This window comes from Heterodontus francisci, chromosome 24 (assembly GCF_036365525.1).
Source record: "Heterodontus francisci isolate sHetFra1 chromosome 24, sHetFra1.hap1, whole genome shotgun sequence".
In the NCBI taxonomy this organism is placed as follows: domain Eukaryota; kingdom Metazoa; phylum Chordata; class Chondrichthyes; order Heterodontiformes; family Heterodontidae; genus Heterodontus; species Heterodontus francisci.
The window spans coordinates 15,613,677-15,631,465 of record NC_090394.1 but is presented as its reverse complement, the minus strand read 5'-3'; the positions used below and the strand labels follow the sequence as shown (position 1 = coordinate 15,631,465).

Sequence of the window (17,789 nt, the reverse complement as noted above, 5' to 3'; positions counted from 1 at the left end):
GCGATTCACTGAGGGGCTTGGGATTAAGTGGATGGCACGTGGCACTCACGTGCCTTTGGATTCCCGACCGTTTAAAGCTCGGGGCACCAAGGTGAGGCGACAGTGCTGTGATGGGAAGGCAGGCACGTCCGACACTGCATAGGGGAAGAGGGGCTGCGGAGGCCATTGTCAGCCTGCAGTGTTGTGTGCTGTGCAAGGTTGAGGGGTCAGGGTCTTGGGTGCTCTGCAAGGATGGGAGGTTGGGTTCTCGAGCTCTCGGGTGCTCTGCAAGGTGGGGGGGGGGGTGGTGGTTGGGGTCCCAGGTGCTCTGCAAGGAGGGGTCAGGGTCCCAGATCCTCTGCATGTGAGAGGCCTGTGGTTGGGTGGCTGCATCGGATGAGCAAATTGTTGGGTGAGATGTTTGGTTGCCCATTCTGCTGGCTGAGTCGGCCATCAGGGAGTCTGCTGGGAGAGGTAGAAAAAGTTCAGTTGCCAAGAAAGGATTGTCTCTGCATCAAGTGCTCTGTAGGCCCACTGAGCGCCTGTCATGGATCTCCTACACCCTGTCTTTTTGGACCCCCGGGGCGTGATGTGGTGCCTCCATGGTGGGAGAGCCAAGACCAGCCAGACATGCCAAGAAGGGCCCACCTGTGCCAGAGAGTGTACCGTACTCCAATCGGCTACCTCCAAATATCTGAGTGGCATTGTCGGCGCAGACTACGTCTCTTTAGGGAAGCTGCCACCGACTTATGTGTCCTGCTGTAGGACAAGTTGCACCCAATGGGATTTGGGGATCACCAATGCCAGTAGCCCTGAAGATCACAGTAGCACTGAACTTTTATGTGTCTGAATCATTTCAAGGGCCATGTGTGGGGTCTCCCAGGCAGCAGCCCACCGCTGCATCAAGGAGGTGACCAGTGCCCTGTTGTATAGGGCAGGCAGGTATGTGCACAACCGCACTGACCCTGATATTCAGACCGAGAGGGCCATTGGATTTGGGACTAGTGCTGGATTTCTCCTGATGCAAGGTGTGATGGATTGCACGCATGTGGCCATCAAGGCTCACACAGACCAGCCTCGACACCTACATACTTCAACAGTCCCAGCCATAGCTGTTCAGCACCCTCCTGCTCGCCTTCAGGGATGGATTCTCAAGGACGAGAGCTACCCATTAAAGGCATGACTACTGATGCCTGCAATTCTCCCCCTTGCAATGCAGCAGAGGAGAGTTACAACACATGCTCTGGCTTCACCCGAGTGAGCATCGAGTAGGCCATTGGGCCGCTGAAGATGAGATTCCACTGCATAGATCGATCCAGTGGTGCCCTGCTGTATGCCCCAGCAAGGGTCTCACATATCATTGTGGTCTGCTGTGCTCTGCACAATCCAGCACTGCAGAGCGGGGAGGCCTTGCATGACGATGATATGACTGAGTGACACTCCTCCACTGACGAGGAAGATGCAGAGGAGGGAAAGGAACAAACAAAGATGTTGAAGTCCTTGCATCGGAGGCCAGGCAGATTGAGAAATGGACCAAGGAGGCAAGAGACAATCTCATACTTAACTGTTCCCAGCCACCCTGTGGCCACACATAGTGAAACCAATGAAGACTCACCTCAATGCATACAACCTGTCGCCGCCTTTCTATTTGCGTTCCATGCCTAGCGCCCAGCTAAACCATGCACTAATGCCCATGGGAGATCATATTCAAATGAGGGCTGTGCCTACATTGGCATTCCACCAAGGAGGATAGGTGAAGTCAGCAGCTCACAATTAATGCATGATAGAATAATCACTTTTACACAATGAAGGTTAATGGCTTGAACAAAATAACTTTATATGATGCAACACATGTCAAATGTCTAACACCCATGAACCCCCAAGTGATTCTAGGCATTTTTCTTCATATGCTTACGAGTGCTTCTAGAGGTGTGAATCCATCGTTAGCAGTTGGGCTGGTGGCAGGATGCTCCATGGCCTGTATTCACTTTGGCGGCCATCCTCTGGGGCATTGTGGCTGCTGGAGCTGGGCTTACTGGCAAAGGGGCTGAGGAGCCGATGTCCACACTCAGAGTGCCCAGAGGGCAGATCCCAGCTGTGGAGGTCAGCCTCTCTTCCTCCCTTTCAAGGCTCACCTGAACCTCCCTGCTCACCAGAGAAGGATGAGGAGTTGGAGAAGACTCCAGGGGCCTCATCCTTTTCTCACCTTGTCATTGCTGCATTGAGCTCATGGCCGAATGGTGTTTAGGTCTATGCACATCTCTGGAATCTGACTCTCCATGAGTGTCGTCAGCCTCTCAATGGAGAAAGCCATATGCTCACATGCCTGACACATGGCAGCACTCATGACATGGATGGACTCCTCCATCGTCTGCTTATGGCTGCGCATGGCCTCTGGCATCTTCACCATATGTTGCCTTACCCCTCTCTGCAACTCCAGCGAGCCCTGTGCTGTCTACACAAGAGGTTAAGCACCAGCCTGGGACTCAGCATGGGCCTGGCCACCCACAGTCCTGTGACTGTCAGAGGCCTCGGCTGTCTCAGCCTCAGCCAGCTGCTTGGGCGCGTGTGGTGCTCTCAACAGCTTGTGACCCTGGTTCTACAGCCAAGTGGAAACCCATGGAGGTGAAAGTATCTGCGCTGGTGGAAGGTGCAGGACAGTCATGGGACATCCTCTGAGTACTCCTCCTCGGAAGTGGATGGCTATTCCCTGTCTGGTTGAGTGTCCTGTGGACATCGACCTGCATGAGAGAGCCCAAACTTGTGTTGATTAGGCTCTGCCAACCCTGCATGATGTGGGTCTCCAGAAGTGAACTGCATGGCGATGGAAGCCAAATTCACTCTCTTGCGTGGAGACTCCAGTCTCTCCATCTGATATGGAGTAGCCACCCTGGGTCCCTGCCAATTATAATGCTTCGTCCTCTGCTTTGGAGAGTGGCTGAAGATCTGGTATGCCTCCACCAGTCTGGGATGTCTCCCTCTTGTTATGGACCCTCTTGTCCTGCAAGAGGAAAGGGGGAGATAGTCATACGTGGCAGAGAGATCTACATGACATTTCTGCTAATGTCAGCCCCTGGTCCCCTACTAGGGTAACACATATAGCTCATGCTCCCATCCACTGTCGGGAGTTAATGGGGGTGAGCTTTGACGGAAGGTGGCCCGTGGCCAAGATGCAGTCGTGCATCTGTCAGGTTGGAGTGGTGCCTTACTCCCTCTGCCAAAGCAGTTGCAGTGTCTCCCTCCCCATGTCCTGCTTCCTCCCGCGTAGCCACTTGCAATCACTAAAAAGGAGAGAGGTCTGGAGCACCCACCTTGGCAGACGACAGGAGATCATTGACCCTCTTGTGGCACTATACCCAGTTCTGGTGGGGGGAGGGTGACCCCACCACAGCTGCTGACCACCTCAGCGATCTCCATTCAGGCTTGCTTGGTCAGGCGGGAGGACCTCCTCACCATCGCTGAGGAAGAGGACCTCCCGCCTTTCCCTTGCAGCCTGGAGGAGAAACTCCAAGGAAGCATCGCTAAACTCTGGGGCCATCCTGCGGGGACCGCCTCAGGTGGTGGGGGGTGTTGTGGTGGGCTTTGGGGGTTTCAGAGTCACTGCAACACAGTCTCGGGTTTGATGAACTAGCAGCAAATGAGTGCATGGAAGCAATGCAAGCAGGACTGTCAGGGATTTAAATATCGTGCCAGCATCTGCTTTGAAGTCTGATGCTGTATTTGGTGTCTCGCATTCTGCCCCTGCCGCGTGATTGGACTGGCCCCGCGCCTCTTATGCAAAATGGCCATCTGCCATTGGGGTGGTGCGGCGGCCGCTCACTTGACTGGCAGGAACAGCACCCGTTTCCAAGTCAGCCAACGGGACCCGCGCTGGGCTCACGAAATTCAGCCCTGGAAGTTGCTATCCAACGTGCTTGATAATAATGGTGAGTGTTAATAGGCTCACCATTATTGTTAGCCCAAAATCAGCCAAATTTACCATGTGGTTCGAAATTGAAACTTTGCATAGGATGAAAGTGTTCTATATTGGGTGTTTGGGTCCCAAGCGAGAGAGGTTTAGGCAGTTTCAAACCAGGGCCTGATGGGCTGCGGTCCACAGCAGAAAAATATCCATTATTCAGCACTATATTTGAGTCTTTTTCGGACTAAAAGGCTTACTATTGTTAGAAATGAGACTGTTACACTGGTTCCTGGATGCTGGTTTAAGGTTGGAGTTAAGTTGCATTTTTTGCAGAGAGGAGGGGCTTTTATATCTGTGCTTTATCTGAACTCGGTTTGGTTGATACTTTAAGTGCAAAAAGTTTGCAAGTATGCCTACACCTGAAGAAAAGATGAGTTAATGCATTAAATACGAACATACGAATTAGGAGCAGAACTCGGCCATTCGGCCCCTCTAGCCTGTTCAGCCATGAAAAAGATCGTGGCTGATGTGTTTGTGTCTTGAATTCCACTCTCCCATCTACCCCTGATAACCTTTGTTTCCCTTGCCTAACAAGAATCTATCCACCCCCTCCTTAAAATTATTCAATGACCCTGCCTTCACTGCCTTTTGAGGCAGAGTGTTCCAAAGTCGGACAACCCTCAGAGAAAAGAATTTCTCCTCATATCTGTCCTAAATGGGCGACCCCTAATTATAAAACCATGCCCCATAGTTCTGGACTCCCCCACAAGAGGAAACATCCTTTCCACATCCCCCTTGTGAAGACCGTTCAGGATCTTATACACTTCAATCAAGTCTCCCCTCACTCTTCTAACCCCCAGTGAAAACAAGCCCAGTCTGTCCAACCTTTCCTCTTAAGACAACCCACTCATTCCAGGTATCAATCTATTTAACCTCCTCTGAACCACCTCCAACGCATTCACATCCTTCCATAAATAAGGAGACCAAAACTGCACACAGTATTCAAGATGTGGTCTCACCAATACCCTGTATAACTGAAGCATAACATCTTTACTTTTATTTTCAATTCCTCTCGTAATAAAGGATAGTATTCCATTAGCCTCCTTTATTACTCTCTGTCCCTGCATACTAACCTTTTGTGACTCATGCTCCAGAACACCTAGATCCCTCTGCACCTCGGAGTTCTGCAGTCATTCCCCATTTAAGTAATACTCTGCTTTTTTATTCTTCCTGCCAAAGTGAACAACTTTTCACATTTTACCACATTATACTCCACCTGCCAGATTTTTGCCCACTCACTCAATGTATTGGTCTGCAAGCTCCTTATGTCCTCTTCACAACATACTTTCCTACCTATCTTTGTGCCATCTGCAAATTTAGCTACCATGCCATCGCTCCCCTCATCTAAGTCATTGATATAAATTGTAAAAAGTTGAGGCCCCAGCACAGACCCCTGCAGAACTCCAGTCATCATATCCAAATTGTAAAAAGTTGAGGCCCCAGCACAGACCCCTGCAGAACTCCAGTCATCATATCCTGCCACTCAGAAAAGGGCCCATTTATGCATGCTCTCTGTTTTCTGTCAGTCAGCCAATCTTCTTTCTATGCTAATATGTTACCCACTAGACCATGAGCTCCTACCTAGCGCAATAATCTTTTATGTGGCACCTTGTCAAATGCCTTCTGGAGTCCAAGTACAGTATGTCAATGGGCTCCCCTTTATCCACGGCACATGTTACTCCTTCAAAGAACTCCAATAAATTGGTAAACGTGATCTCCCTTTCACAAAGCCATGCTGACTATTTCCGATTGCCTTGTGTTTTTCTAAGTGCCCAGCTATAGCCTCCTTAATGATAAATTCTAACACCTTCCCTATGACAGACATCAGGCTAACTGGCCTATAGTTACCTGTTTTCTGTCTCCCCTCTCCCCCGCGCCCCCCCCCCTCTTGAATAGAGGGGTTATATTTGCTATTTTCTGGTCTGATGGAACCTTTCCAGAATCTAGCCAATTTCCTTATTATCTACTATTCACTCCCCATTCTCACTCTCTAGAGGACCAAAAGAAATCTAAAATTAAAATGTGGATGTCGCCTGTACCTTGCGTACAGTCATCGCTGGTTTCTTGTTCTTAAGCAAAGAATTTAGTGGGGCAAGTGAGTAAAACTTACTTCAGGTTTTATGGTATTGGAAAGTCTGGATGAGTAGTCACTTTGTGCTTAATCAAGTAAAATGAGTGCCAGCTTCTTTGTAAAGTCAAAATGTATTTCACAAGGAGGTTACCAAGATTCTGTAATGTGCTTATTTACCAGTATTGCCATATGGTTAGAAAGTATAGGAATGTGGCATTCAGCAAATTCTGTTGAAGCTTTGACTTACTGTGTGATAACTAACTTGGGTTTTTGTTTCTCAGAGCACTACAATCGAAGAATCCCCAGAAAAATGTGCACACAATCAAGGTGAGATCATAGAATCATAGAATAATACAATTACAACAACAGCAAGAACTTTTATTTATTTAGCACCATTAACATAATAAAAGAGAAGATGCTTACAGCCTAGAAGGAGGCCATTTGGCCCATCGCACCTATGCCAGCACTTTGAAAGCGCTTTAGTCTCTTTTAGTCTCAGTCCCTGCTGTTTCCCCATGGCCTTGCAAATTTTTCCACTTATCTTTAAGTTATTATTGAATCTGCTTTCAGGCAGTGTATTTCAGATTATCATAACTCACTGCATTAAAAAAAACTCATGTTGCCTCTGGTTCTTTTGCTATTCACATTTTAAAGCTGCATCCTCTGATTATCAACCCTTCTGCCACTGGAAACAGTTTCTTTTTATTTACTCTGTCGAAGCCCTTCATGATTTTGAGTTCCTCTATCAAATCTCCCCTTACCCTTCTCTGTTCTAAAGAGGACATGCAAGCTTCTCTATTCTCGTCACATGAATTTAGTCCTGCATCCCTGGTACCATTCTAGTAAATCTCCTCTGCACCCTCTCCGAGGCCTTAACGCTATTCTTTAAGTATGGTGTCCAAGATTGTCCTCTGTTATCCAGCTGGTGCCCAATCAGTGTTTTATGAATGTTTAACATAATTCCATCTGTACTCCCTGCCTCTGTTTATAAAAACAAGAATTTCATATGCTTTTTTTCAGACTTCTCACTTGTCCTGCTATCTTCAAAGACTTGTGTACCTACACCCGCAAGTCTCTCCATTCCAGCACCCTCTTTTAAAATTGAGCCCTCTACATTTCCACACAGAGCAATTAATATCAGCCCACACAAAACTGTTGTTGCCTTTTTTAGTTAATCAATGAAATGGCTTTGCGTTGATTTTAAAAGATCTTATTGTGCCATTTGTATTTTAACTTTTCTTCACCTTTTGTATACCTGATTTTATTTTCAAGCACATGCACCCACACATGCACTTTCCTCTTCAGTAAGCTGCTAAAACGTAACTCATCCTCTGATTTCATCCGTCTCTGCAGGACAGCACTCAGCCTGCACTTGTCACCTTACCTGATGTGACAAACTTTGTGTCACCACAATACAACAATATGGCACTTATAACATAGGTTTAGTTCACTGAGCACTGCTGTATTCGTAGATCTTAATAAAAATATCCATCATCTAATAATCCTGTCTCCTTGTGTTTTTAATCTATCTGCAGTGGCCTTCTATTGTTGCATGGGTCTTTGAAACCATGTGATAACCATGAGCTGTTGGAATGCCGGTATTGATCCATGCTAAATTGATCTCCACAAGGCAGCCATTTATTTCATTTTTTTTTTACTTTTAACTGAAAAAGTGAGACTAGGGAAACTAGGAATGCAGCCACAAATCAGCAAGCAAATTCATCTGATTAGTAGTACAATAACTCAATCCTCTTGCACCCCTTTTATGTAGTCATGACCATTATTAGTGCCCTAAACCAGCTGAAATCCAGGAATGCCACCAAATTATGTTCACCCCTGAAACACTGTTCCCACATGTGCCCGAGTACTAACAGCCTCAGGATGCAATTGTATTCCCCTATGTTACAAAATGTAAAATGACGATCCAAGATACTTACAGATCTGCAGAAAAAAATAAAATTATAATTTTTCTATGTAGCTAATTTTTTAAAGGTGTACTGATGAGTCCAGCTTTAAAGTTGTAGATATGAAAAAATATGAAAAAGCTGCATCATTTCTGTTAAAAAATGGAAAGACGAGGGTAATTTTGACTTTGGGTGATGATGTAAAACAGGTAATATTGGATCAGCTGCCTATCACACCTCTCCTCTTTTGCATTGACTTACATGGCCCAAAGTCAAAATTACCCCCAAGATATCAGAACTTGGTTTTCAGTATAACTGTATGGATCTACATTGTTTCATGGTGGTTCCTATCTGTTTACTTTCTTCCAGTTGACAGACCTCACTCTGAGGAAATTGTACAAGATAGCAACAATGATTACAGCAGCCATACTAAAGAAGATGGTGATGCCCCTCTGGAGATTTCCCTGCCAGGTACTTGCCCTTAATCCTTTTTTTAATAACTATATTTCTTCTATATGTACTCAGGCTTTGAAATGTTGGTCTACTTAATTATGTGATGGGATTGAATGAGTGTTACACCTGCAATCATAGCTGTTTATCAAACATGAAGTACTTCTATAGCTTAAGTGAATGAACTTTTTGGTCATTTATTTGGTAAGTAACAATGTAAGTTATTTGTTTTAATGGCAGTTTCTTACATGATAATTACGACATTTCATTTATATGTGCTTTGAGATGTTCATGAGAGATGTGCTAAAGCTCTATAAAAGTGCAAATATGTTTCTCTCTCTCTGTCTCTCTCACTCTTTTGTTTCCCTTTTTTTTCTCTTTCACTCTCGCTCCTCCCTCCCCACCACCCATTGAAAGCTCCCCAATGAGTCATACAGAGTTGGCAGGTCCCAGTGTTGATCCCTGATCTGTGGTGAGGGCATTGCAGTTGGCCTCAGTGTCCTTGGGTTAAAGAGAAACAAATCAACCAGGGCTTCAGTTCCTGATCACTATCCAGCAATCCATGTAAAGTCAGTCTTGAGCTTGGCTGTAGTTCCTCTCCTTATGATTGAATAGCATGTTAACACTCACTGTCTGGGTCCGCATATAAATAACCACTTGGATGAGGTATCGGCAAGTAACTGGAGCCTGTGGCACCCTACACCTGCAAAGCATCAATACTATCCAAAAAAGATAAATTGTTGGGAAATTGTCAAGTAAAGTGTAGTCTCAACTTGCTAACTTTCCATTGACCATTAACTTACTGCAGTGGTAATCCTGTTTTTGTTTCCTTTAGCAACACCTATACACCCAACAATTATATGATATGTTAAATGTTTGTATGCCTGCCTGAATGCTGTCAGCCTAAAAATCTGTAATAGAATGTTCTTTCCTATCTTTCTGGCTTGGACAAATGCTGCCATGCTATGTGTCAGATAATTTATGGATTGTTACAGGTCTTTGATCAAAAGTTTATAATTATGTATTTCACCATATTATTTCAGTCCTGAAATATGACAATAATGATAAGTGGGTTTAAAGAAATGTTCCGAAATCATAATTACATGGTTGTTAGCCATGGAATTCCCTACCAGAAACAGTGCAAGAAGCATAATTCAAAAAAAGCTTTTCAAAGGGGAGTGGGTAATTATTTGATAATGAAAAATGTACAAGAGTACAAGTAAAGGACGCCTTAATGCTAGTGAGGGTTGGCAGAGGCACAATTGGCTGCTTTCTGCACTGTGAAATTCTATGATTCTACACCCTTTAAAATTCCTCTCTCAAGCAAGAATCTAGCTTTTAAAAAGATTTATGGCCTCTGCTTCATCATTGGTTTATGGGAGAAAATTCACATTTTAACTGTCCTAAGAACGTGTATAGAAATTCTTTCTAATCTCCCTTTAATTCGTTTCGTGATCATTTTAATTTGTGCCCGTGTGTTACTGTCTGGCTGAACAATGGAAACAATCTATCACAATTTACCTTATTATAATCCTGCCGTCTCAATTTTCATTTCATCTCTGTAATTCCTCAGTCTTTTCACAACTGTAATCCCTTATCCTTGATGACATCATACATTGTGTTTTCCCATTGCTTTCCATAATGAAGTGGCCAAAACTGCATGCAATATTTTAATTGCAGCCTAACTAAAGTGACAATATTGAAAATGCTGGTCCCTTTAATTAAGCAGGACTCATTTCAGTGTTATTAGAGAGCAGGTGATGTTCATTATAGTTTTGTATTTAAGGGCTGGATTTTTGCCCAATTGGGGAGTTGCCTCTGGACAGAGAGTTAGTCCAGAAGGGAAGAGTGGGAACTGATATTTGGACTGAACAATGAATTGCCAATAAAACAGTTGTGGATCAGAGACTGTCATTTGCTTCCTCATTTTGGTGACTGGACATCTGCCTCTTTAACATAAAGTCCTGTCTCTACGTTTGAGTCATTTTCAGTACCATCTCTCTAAATAGTCACCTCCACCCACTTAGGTGGTTATATAGTCTCTATCCACTTCCTCTGTGAAAACTATGGCAAAGTACTTAATTAATATTGCTGCCATTCCCTCACTCTTCACTACAAGCTTCCGGCTTTTATCTCTTAGTAGGCCTACCCCAGTGTCCTGACTATCCTCTTGGTGCCAAGTTATGTCAAGAAAGCCTGTTCTTCCCCTCCTTTTTTGCTAATTTTTCCTTAGCCTTTCTAATGTTCCTTCTGTAGATTTTTTACAAAATTCTTTGCATTTATGCGTTGTTTTTTTATTCTTTATCTGACTTGTAAAGAGCGAAATGGTTTCTGTTTCAAATTTGACTTTTTTTTTTCTGTTCATCCATGGAACTCCAACCTCGATACACTTTACGCTTTTCATTACTAGGGCATTTGTACACTTTCCATTTCCTATATGGCTGCAGGATGACATAGATTGGGACCTGAATATTGAAGGGTATATGGCATTTGGGAAGGACAGGAAACTAGGAAAAGGTAGAGGGATAGCTCTGTTAATTAATGATGATGATATTAGCGCAATAGAGAAGGATGATCTAAGTTCAGGAGACCAGGATGTAGAAGTAGTTTGGGTAGAGATGAGAAATCATAAAGGCAATAAGTCATTTGTGGGAGTGGTGTACAGGCCACCTAACATTAACCACACTAGGACAAAATATAAAGTAAAAAATAATGGCAGCATGTCAGAAAGGTACAGCATAATTATGGGGGATTTTATCCTACATATAGACAGCAAAAATCAGATGGGCAGAGGTAGCCTAGATGAGGAGCACATAGAATGCTTTTGGGATAATGTTTTGGAGCATTAAGTTCTGGGGAGCCAACCTGAGAGCAGTCTATACGAGAGCTGGTATTGTGCAACGAGATAGGATTAATTAATGACCTCATAGTTAAGGCGCCCCCTCGGCAGCAGTGATCATAATATGATTGAATTTTACATTCAGTTTGGGGGAGAGAAGAGTGGGTCCAAGACTAGTATTTTAAACTTAAATAAGGGCAATTATGAGGGCATGAAGGCAGAGCTAGCTAAAGTGAACTGGCAGATCAGGTTATGGGATAGGTCAATTGAAATGCAGTGGCAGACATTTAAGGGGATATTTCAGAATATACAGAATAGATACATTTCAACGAGAAAGAAAAATTCCAAGGGTGGGATATGTATATTTCCCATAGCTGATCTATGTTTCCATGTGCTAATATTTCTTTGCATTTAATTTGACCAAGGCCCCTTTTACCCTGCTAGTTAGTTTCACTTGGGTGAAAACCTGTTGAGCGATTGAGTAAATTGAAAATCTTAGATCACTTTCTGCCTCTACTTATTTTATTCCTGTTAACTGTCCATTGTAAATTCTTGTTACCTGGAACATGCAGCCTAGAAACAGGCCATTCGACCCAACCAACAATGCTGACATTTATGCTCCACTCAAACCTCCTCCCATTCTTCCTCATCTAACTCTATCAGCATAAACTTCTAAACCTTTCTCCCTCGTATGCTTATCTCGTCTTGGCATTTCTTCATATGCTTATCAAGTATTCCCTTAAATACTCTCTGCCTCAGCTACTCAGTCTGGTAGTGAGTTCCACATTCACACCACTGTCTGGATAAAGAACTTTCTTCTGCATTCCCTATTTGCTTTTTTTTAACGTCTATCTAGTTGCTAGTTTTGCTCTAACCCACAAGTGGAAACACTCTCTGGGCTGAATTCTTGGGATGGGAACTGAGGCAGATGGGCCCTGAAAATACTAGTGCCAGGCGGCATGTCAGTTTTGAGATGCCATTCCTGGTGCTGGCAATGTTCACTCACTAGCGCAGGAGGAAGGTGGGACAGTGATCCTGTCCACCTCCCAATTAAGGCCAATTATAGTTATTAAAGAGATCATTATGACCTCATTAAATGGGGAGGTTGAAATTTCACAGGCACACAGGTTGGACACGCCATCTGAGGCTGACCAACTGAAGGGGGATGGGTACAGAGTGGGAGGCCAGTCATGGCCAGCCCAAGGAATTACCTCAACCCATAAGAGGGTGGGCACTGCGAAGGGGACTCTGCATTTGGGAAAGTGGTGCCCTTGGCACTGTGTAGGTGATGGGACGGGAGAGAGCAGTCAGCGCTCAGGCATTGAACGGGATCGTTACCCTTTGGCATATCGGAGCAGGGGGCAAGGCTGCCAATCTCAAAAGGATGGCCACCTGTACACAAGGAAGACAGCAGCTGGCAATGGGGGCATGACTCTCATTTTGGGCCCAGTGGTGATGAGTGGCAACACCCTGTGCAGGCAGGGTGGAACCAACAGCAGCAGGAGGGCATGAGAGAGGAAAGAGGGGCAGGAAGGCAACAGAGCCCATACCTTCAACACAGGATCTCCCTGAGATGATCGAGACCCAGTGCCACAGGGGATTGCGACTATCCAGGCAGACAGTCACAGACATCTGTGACCCCGTCGTTCAAGACCTCGCACCTCACAGCAGTGGCCATCAAATCACTGTGGCCTTGAACCTCCAAGGATCAGCTGTGGACCTTAGTGGCATCTCGCAAACAGCAGCACACAGCAGTATCTCACAGGTCACTCTTTACCAGAACTGGACAATACATTCATTTCATAACACGCATGGTCTCACAAGCCTGGATTCCCCCAGGTGCAGGGCATCATCAATTGCACCCATGTGGCCTTCAAGACACCCAGTGACCGGTTAGTGAGATCCATCAACAGGAAGGGCTTCCACTCCCTCAATGTTCAACTGGCCTGTGACTACAACAAGAGCTTCCTCCATGTGTGCACTTGCTTTCCTGGCAGACACTATGACTCATTCATCCTCCGGCAGTCCACGTTGCCTCAGATCTTCACTCCAACCCCCAAAATCCATGGATGGATCTTTGGGAACAAGGGAAATCCCTTGAAGAGATGGTTTCTCACCCCTGTACAGATGACCCAGACAGAGGCACAGAAGTGATACAACCAAGACCATCTGCTTACTCGGACAGCTGTTGAGCAGGCCATCAGGCTTCTGAAGATGTGATTTCAGTGCCTGGACCAGTTGTGTGGTGCCCTCCAATATCCTCCTGCAACGGTCTTGGTCATTGTGGTGGTCTGCTGCAATCTCCATAACGTGACCCTCCAGAGAGATGTAGGCCTTGAGGATGCGGAGGCCCTGGTCGGAGACAGCTCATTGGGGGAAGGACAGATGCAGGAGGTGAGAGAGGAGCTGGAGGGAGATGTTGCTGAACATAGAGATGCCTTGGCACAGCTTGGGGCACGAAGGGCTCGACAGGATGCCATGAATGTCAGGGATTAACTGATTCAGGAATCCCTTTGAGCCAGGATGAAAGGGATAAAGCAGAAAGTGCTGGAACTACTCAGCAGGTCTGGCAGCATCTGTGGAGAGAGAAACAGAGTTAACATTTCAGGTCTGTGACCTTTCATCAGAACTGGCAAACTATGGCTGTGAGTCATTCTGAGAGGTGACTAAGTGGCCTGGGCGCACACTGCTCCCATGTTCAGTAGCAGCATGCGCCCTGAGGCTCCTCAGCTGGTGCGTCTGCTGGAACGTGCAAGCCCTGTGACCTGTCCTGAGGGTTGGAATTGCACCCACCTTGCCACAACAGGTGAGGTCATCGAACCTTATATGGCACTGAATCCAGGTTCTTTTCATCTTGCTTCTGCCGCAGATGGCAGCAGCTATCTGAAACCAAACCTCTCTAGTTTCGGCTGGCGACCTCTTCCTGCCACCCTCCGGGAAGAGGACCTCACAGCCTCCAATATTAGATCCAGGTCAGCATCGATGAAATAGGAGGCAGGCCTTTTGTGGAACCTCGCTTCTCTCTGGTACAGTGGAAGGCTTTGACACAATCAGCAGATTTCTGCTTTAAGACAAGCAGCAACCTCAGTGATGGCTGCTGTGGGAAGTCTAAATCAGACCCCCCGCTTTATCAGACCCCATCTCTGTTCCTATCCCCACAGTCTCCAATTGGACAGGGAACCCGTCTCTTGAAAACCGTGACTTTATTCAGTTTCCCACCAGAGACTGGTTCGGAACCTGAAAGCAGTCCCGACTCCAATTTCCTGCCTCCGGAGGGGAAATTCAGCCCTGTGTGTCTACTTTTATCAAAATCTTTCATAAAGACCTCTATCAGGTCACCCTGCAGCTTTCTCTTTTCAAGAGAAAAGAGACCCAGCTCATTCATCCTTTCCTGTTGGGAATAATCTTGCATTTCTGATATCATCCTTGTAAATCTTTTTTGCACTCTCCCCAGTTCCACTATGGCTTTTTCTTTATAATATGGTGAACAGAACAGTCCACAGTGCTCCAAATGTGGTCTAACCAAAGTTCAAAACAAGTTTAGGGTAACTTCTCTGCTTTTCAATTCTGTCCCTTTAGAAATAAACCCTAGGCTTTGTTTTTTTTTATGGCCTTATTAACCTGTGCCACAACTTTTAGTGATTTGTGTATTTGTACTCCTGGATCCCTTTGCTCCTCTGGCTGCCCCTTTAGATACTTACATTGCGAGTAATGTGTGACCACCTTCATTTTCTTGCCAAAATGTAAAACTTCACACCTGTGTTGAAATTCATTTGTCATTTATATCCCTATTCTGCAGGTTTATTAATATTGTCTTGTAATGCTGCAGTTCTTCTTAGTATTGACCGGACCCCCAAATTTGGTGTCATCCACAAATTTAGAATGGTTTTTTTGAGTTCACAGTCTAAATTGCTAATGTAAATTGTGAACAGTGGTCTAAAGGCCTGCTCGGATCTGCAAAAAAAAAATCCGACGCGAGCCTGACAGAACTACATTCGACCCGAGCCTGACCCGGCCCGAGTCCTTCGATTTTTTTTCCCGTGCCCGACCCGACCATCAGTTAACCTACCTTCCATTTTTCACTTTGTTGCTGATCTGCACAAGCTTAAAATAATTGTAACAAAACCACCTTTCTAGTCCAAAAATTAAATTAACATTGGAGCCACTTACTTGTGATAGAGCGTATCTGGTCTGGCCCGACCCGAGCCTGAATGCCAGACCCGGAAGTGTAACCCGACCCGACCCAAAGCCGATACATGTCGTTGGGTCCCGTCAGGTTTGGGTCAGGTAGCCGGTCTTTACAGTGGTCCCAGCTCTGGTTCTTGTGGGACCCGCTTTTCACCTTCAGCCACTTTGAATAGTTAACATTTGCTCCTACTCGCTACTTTCTGTCTTGCAGTCAGCTAGCAATCCATTCTGCTTCCTGTCCCTTGAGTCCACATACTCAGATCTTATTCATTAGTCTAGTATGTGGCACCTTATTGAAGAAATCCTGGTTGGAAATCTAGATATATTACATCCACTGCTTTACATTGTTGTTTTGAAAAAAAAAATTAAAAATCTTCCACACAGTGACGCCTAGAATCATAGAGGAATTCCAGCACAGAAGGAGGTCATTCAAACCGTCGTGTCCTTGCTCGCCAAAAAAAAACTAGCTGCCCAATCTAATCCCACTTTCCAGCACCTGGTCCATAGCCTTACCGGCTACACCACTTCAGGTGCATGTCCAGGTACCTTTTAAAAGAATTGAGGGTTTCTGCCTCCCCCACCGCTCCTGGCAGTGAATTCCAGACACCCATCACCCTCTGGATGAAAAGGTATTTTCTCATGTCCCCTCTAATCCTTCTACAAATCACCTTAAATCTGTGCCCCTAGTAATTCACCTCTCCATTAGGGGAAACAGGTCCTTCCTGTCTGCTCTATCTAGGCCCCTCATAATTTTGTACACCTCAATTAAGTCACCCCTCAGCCTCCTCTGTTCTAAGGAAAACAACCCTAGCCGATCCAATCTTGCCTCATAGCTGCAACTTTCAAGCCCTTGCAACATTCTTGTAAATCTCCTCTGTACTCTCTCCAGAGCAATTATGTCCTTCCTGTAATGTGGTGACCAGAACTGTACACAATACTCCAGCTGTGGCTTAACCAGCATTTTATACAGTTCCAGCATTACATCCCTGCTTTTGTATTCTAAACCTCGGCCAATAAAGGAAAGCAATCCATATACCTTCTTCACCACTCTATCTACCTGTCCTGACACCTTCAAGGACCTGTGGACATGCACTCCAAGGTCTCTCACTTCTTCTACCCCTCTCAATATCCTCCCGTTCATTGTGTATTCCCTCGCTTTATTTGCCCTCCCCAAATGCATTACCTCACACTTCTCTGGATTGAATTCCATTTGCCACTTTTCCTCCCACTCAACCAAACCATTGATATTCTGGAGTCTACAGCTGTCCTCTTCACTATCAACTACACGGCCAATTTTTGTGTCATCAGCAAATTTCCCAATCATGCCTTCCACATTTAAGTCCAAATCATTAATATATACCACAAACAGCAGGGACTTAACACTGAGACCTGTGGAAAGCCACTGGAAACAGCTTTCCATTCACCAACACATCCGTCGACCACTACCCTTTGATTCTTGGCCCTGAGCCAATTCTGGATCCAATCTGCCACACTCCCCTAAATTCCATGGGCTTTCATTTTACTGACCAGTCTGCCATGTGGGACCTTGTCAAATGCCTAACTAAAATCCATGTAGACCACATCCACTGCACTACCCTCATCAATCCTTCTTGTTACTTCCTCAAAAAATTCAATCAAGTTAGTAAGACATGACCTTCCCCTAACAAATCCATGCTGACTATCCCTGATTAATCTGTGCCTTTCTAAGTGCCACTTTATCCTGTCCCTCAGAATTGATTTGAACAATTTACCCCCCACCGAGGTCAGACCGACCAGCCTATAATTATTTGGTCCATCCCTCGCATCCTTTTTAAACAGTGGTACAACATTCGCAGACCTCCAATCGTCTGGTAACTCGCCTGTACCCAGTGAGGATTTGAAGATGATCCTCAGCGCATCTGCTATTTCCTCCCTGGCTTCCTTTAACAACCTGGGATGCAATCCATCCGGCCCTGGTGATTTATCCACTTTCAAGGATGTCAGACTCATTATGCTTAATGTATCTAATATTTCACTCTCCTCTTTAACTACAATGTCTGCATCATTCCTCTCCTTTGTGAAGACAGAGACAAAAAAACTCATTAAGAACCCTGCCCACATCTTCTGCATCAATGCATAAGTTCCCTTGTACATCTCTGACAGGCCCTACCCTTTCCTTAGTTATCCTCTTGCTCTTAATGTACTGATAAAACATCTTTGGGTTTTCCTTGATTTTTCCTGCCAATAATGTTTCATGTCCTGTCTTTACTTTTCTAATTTTCTTTTTTACTTCACCCCTGCACTATCTATACTCCTCTAGGCTTTCTAAAGTATTAAGGTTTTCGTGATCGTCATTAGCTTTCTCTTTCTGCTTTAACTTACCCTGTAAGCTGCTAGATAACCCAGGGAGCTCTAGAT

At 45.2% G+C, this 17,789-nt stretch overlaps 1 protein-coding gene across 6 annotated transcripts in view; it reads left to right on the top strand.

Moving 5' to 3' along the window:
• Window positions 1-17,789, top strand: part of LOC137383211 (E3 ubiquitin-protein ligase MGRN1-like) — a 257,889-nt gene that overhangs the window by 226,853 nt on the left and 13,247 nt on the right. For all 6 annotated transcript variants that reach the window (XM_068055703.1, XM_068055699.1, XM_068055698.1 and 3 more), the window contains exons 14-15: window positions 6,293-6,338; window positions 8,285-8,386. In XM_068055703.1, the coding sequence (XP_067911804.1) occupies window positions 6,293-6,338; window positions 8,285-8,386 (148 nt within the window). The remainder of the gene's footprint in view (window positions 1-6,292; window positions 6,339-8,284; window positions 8,387-17,789) is intronic.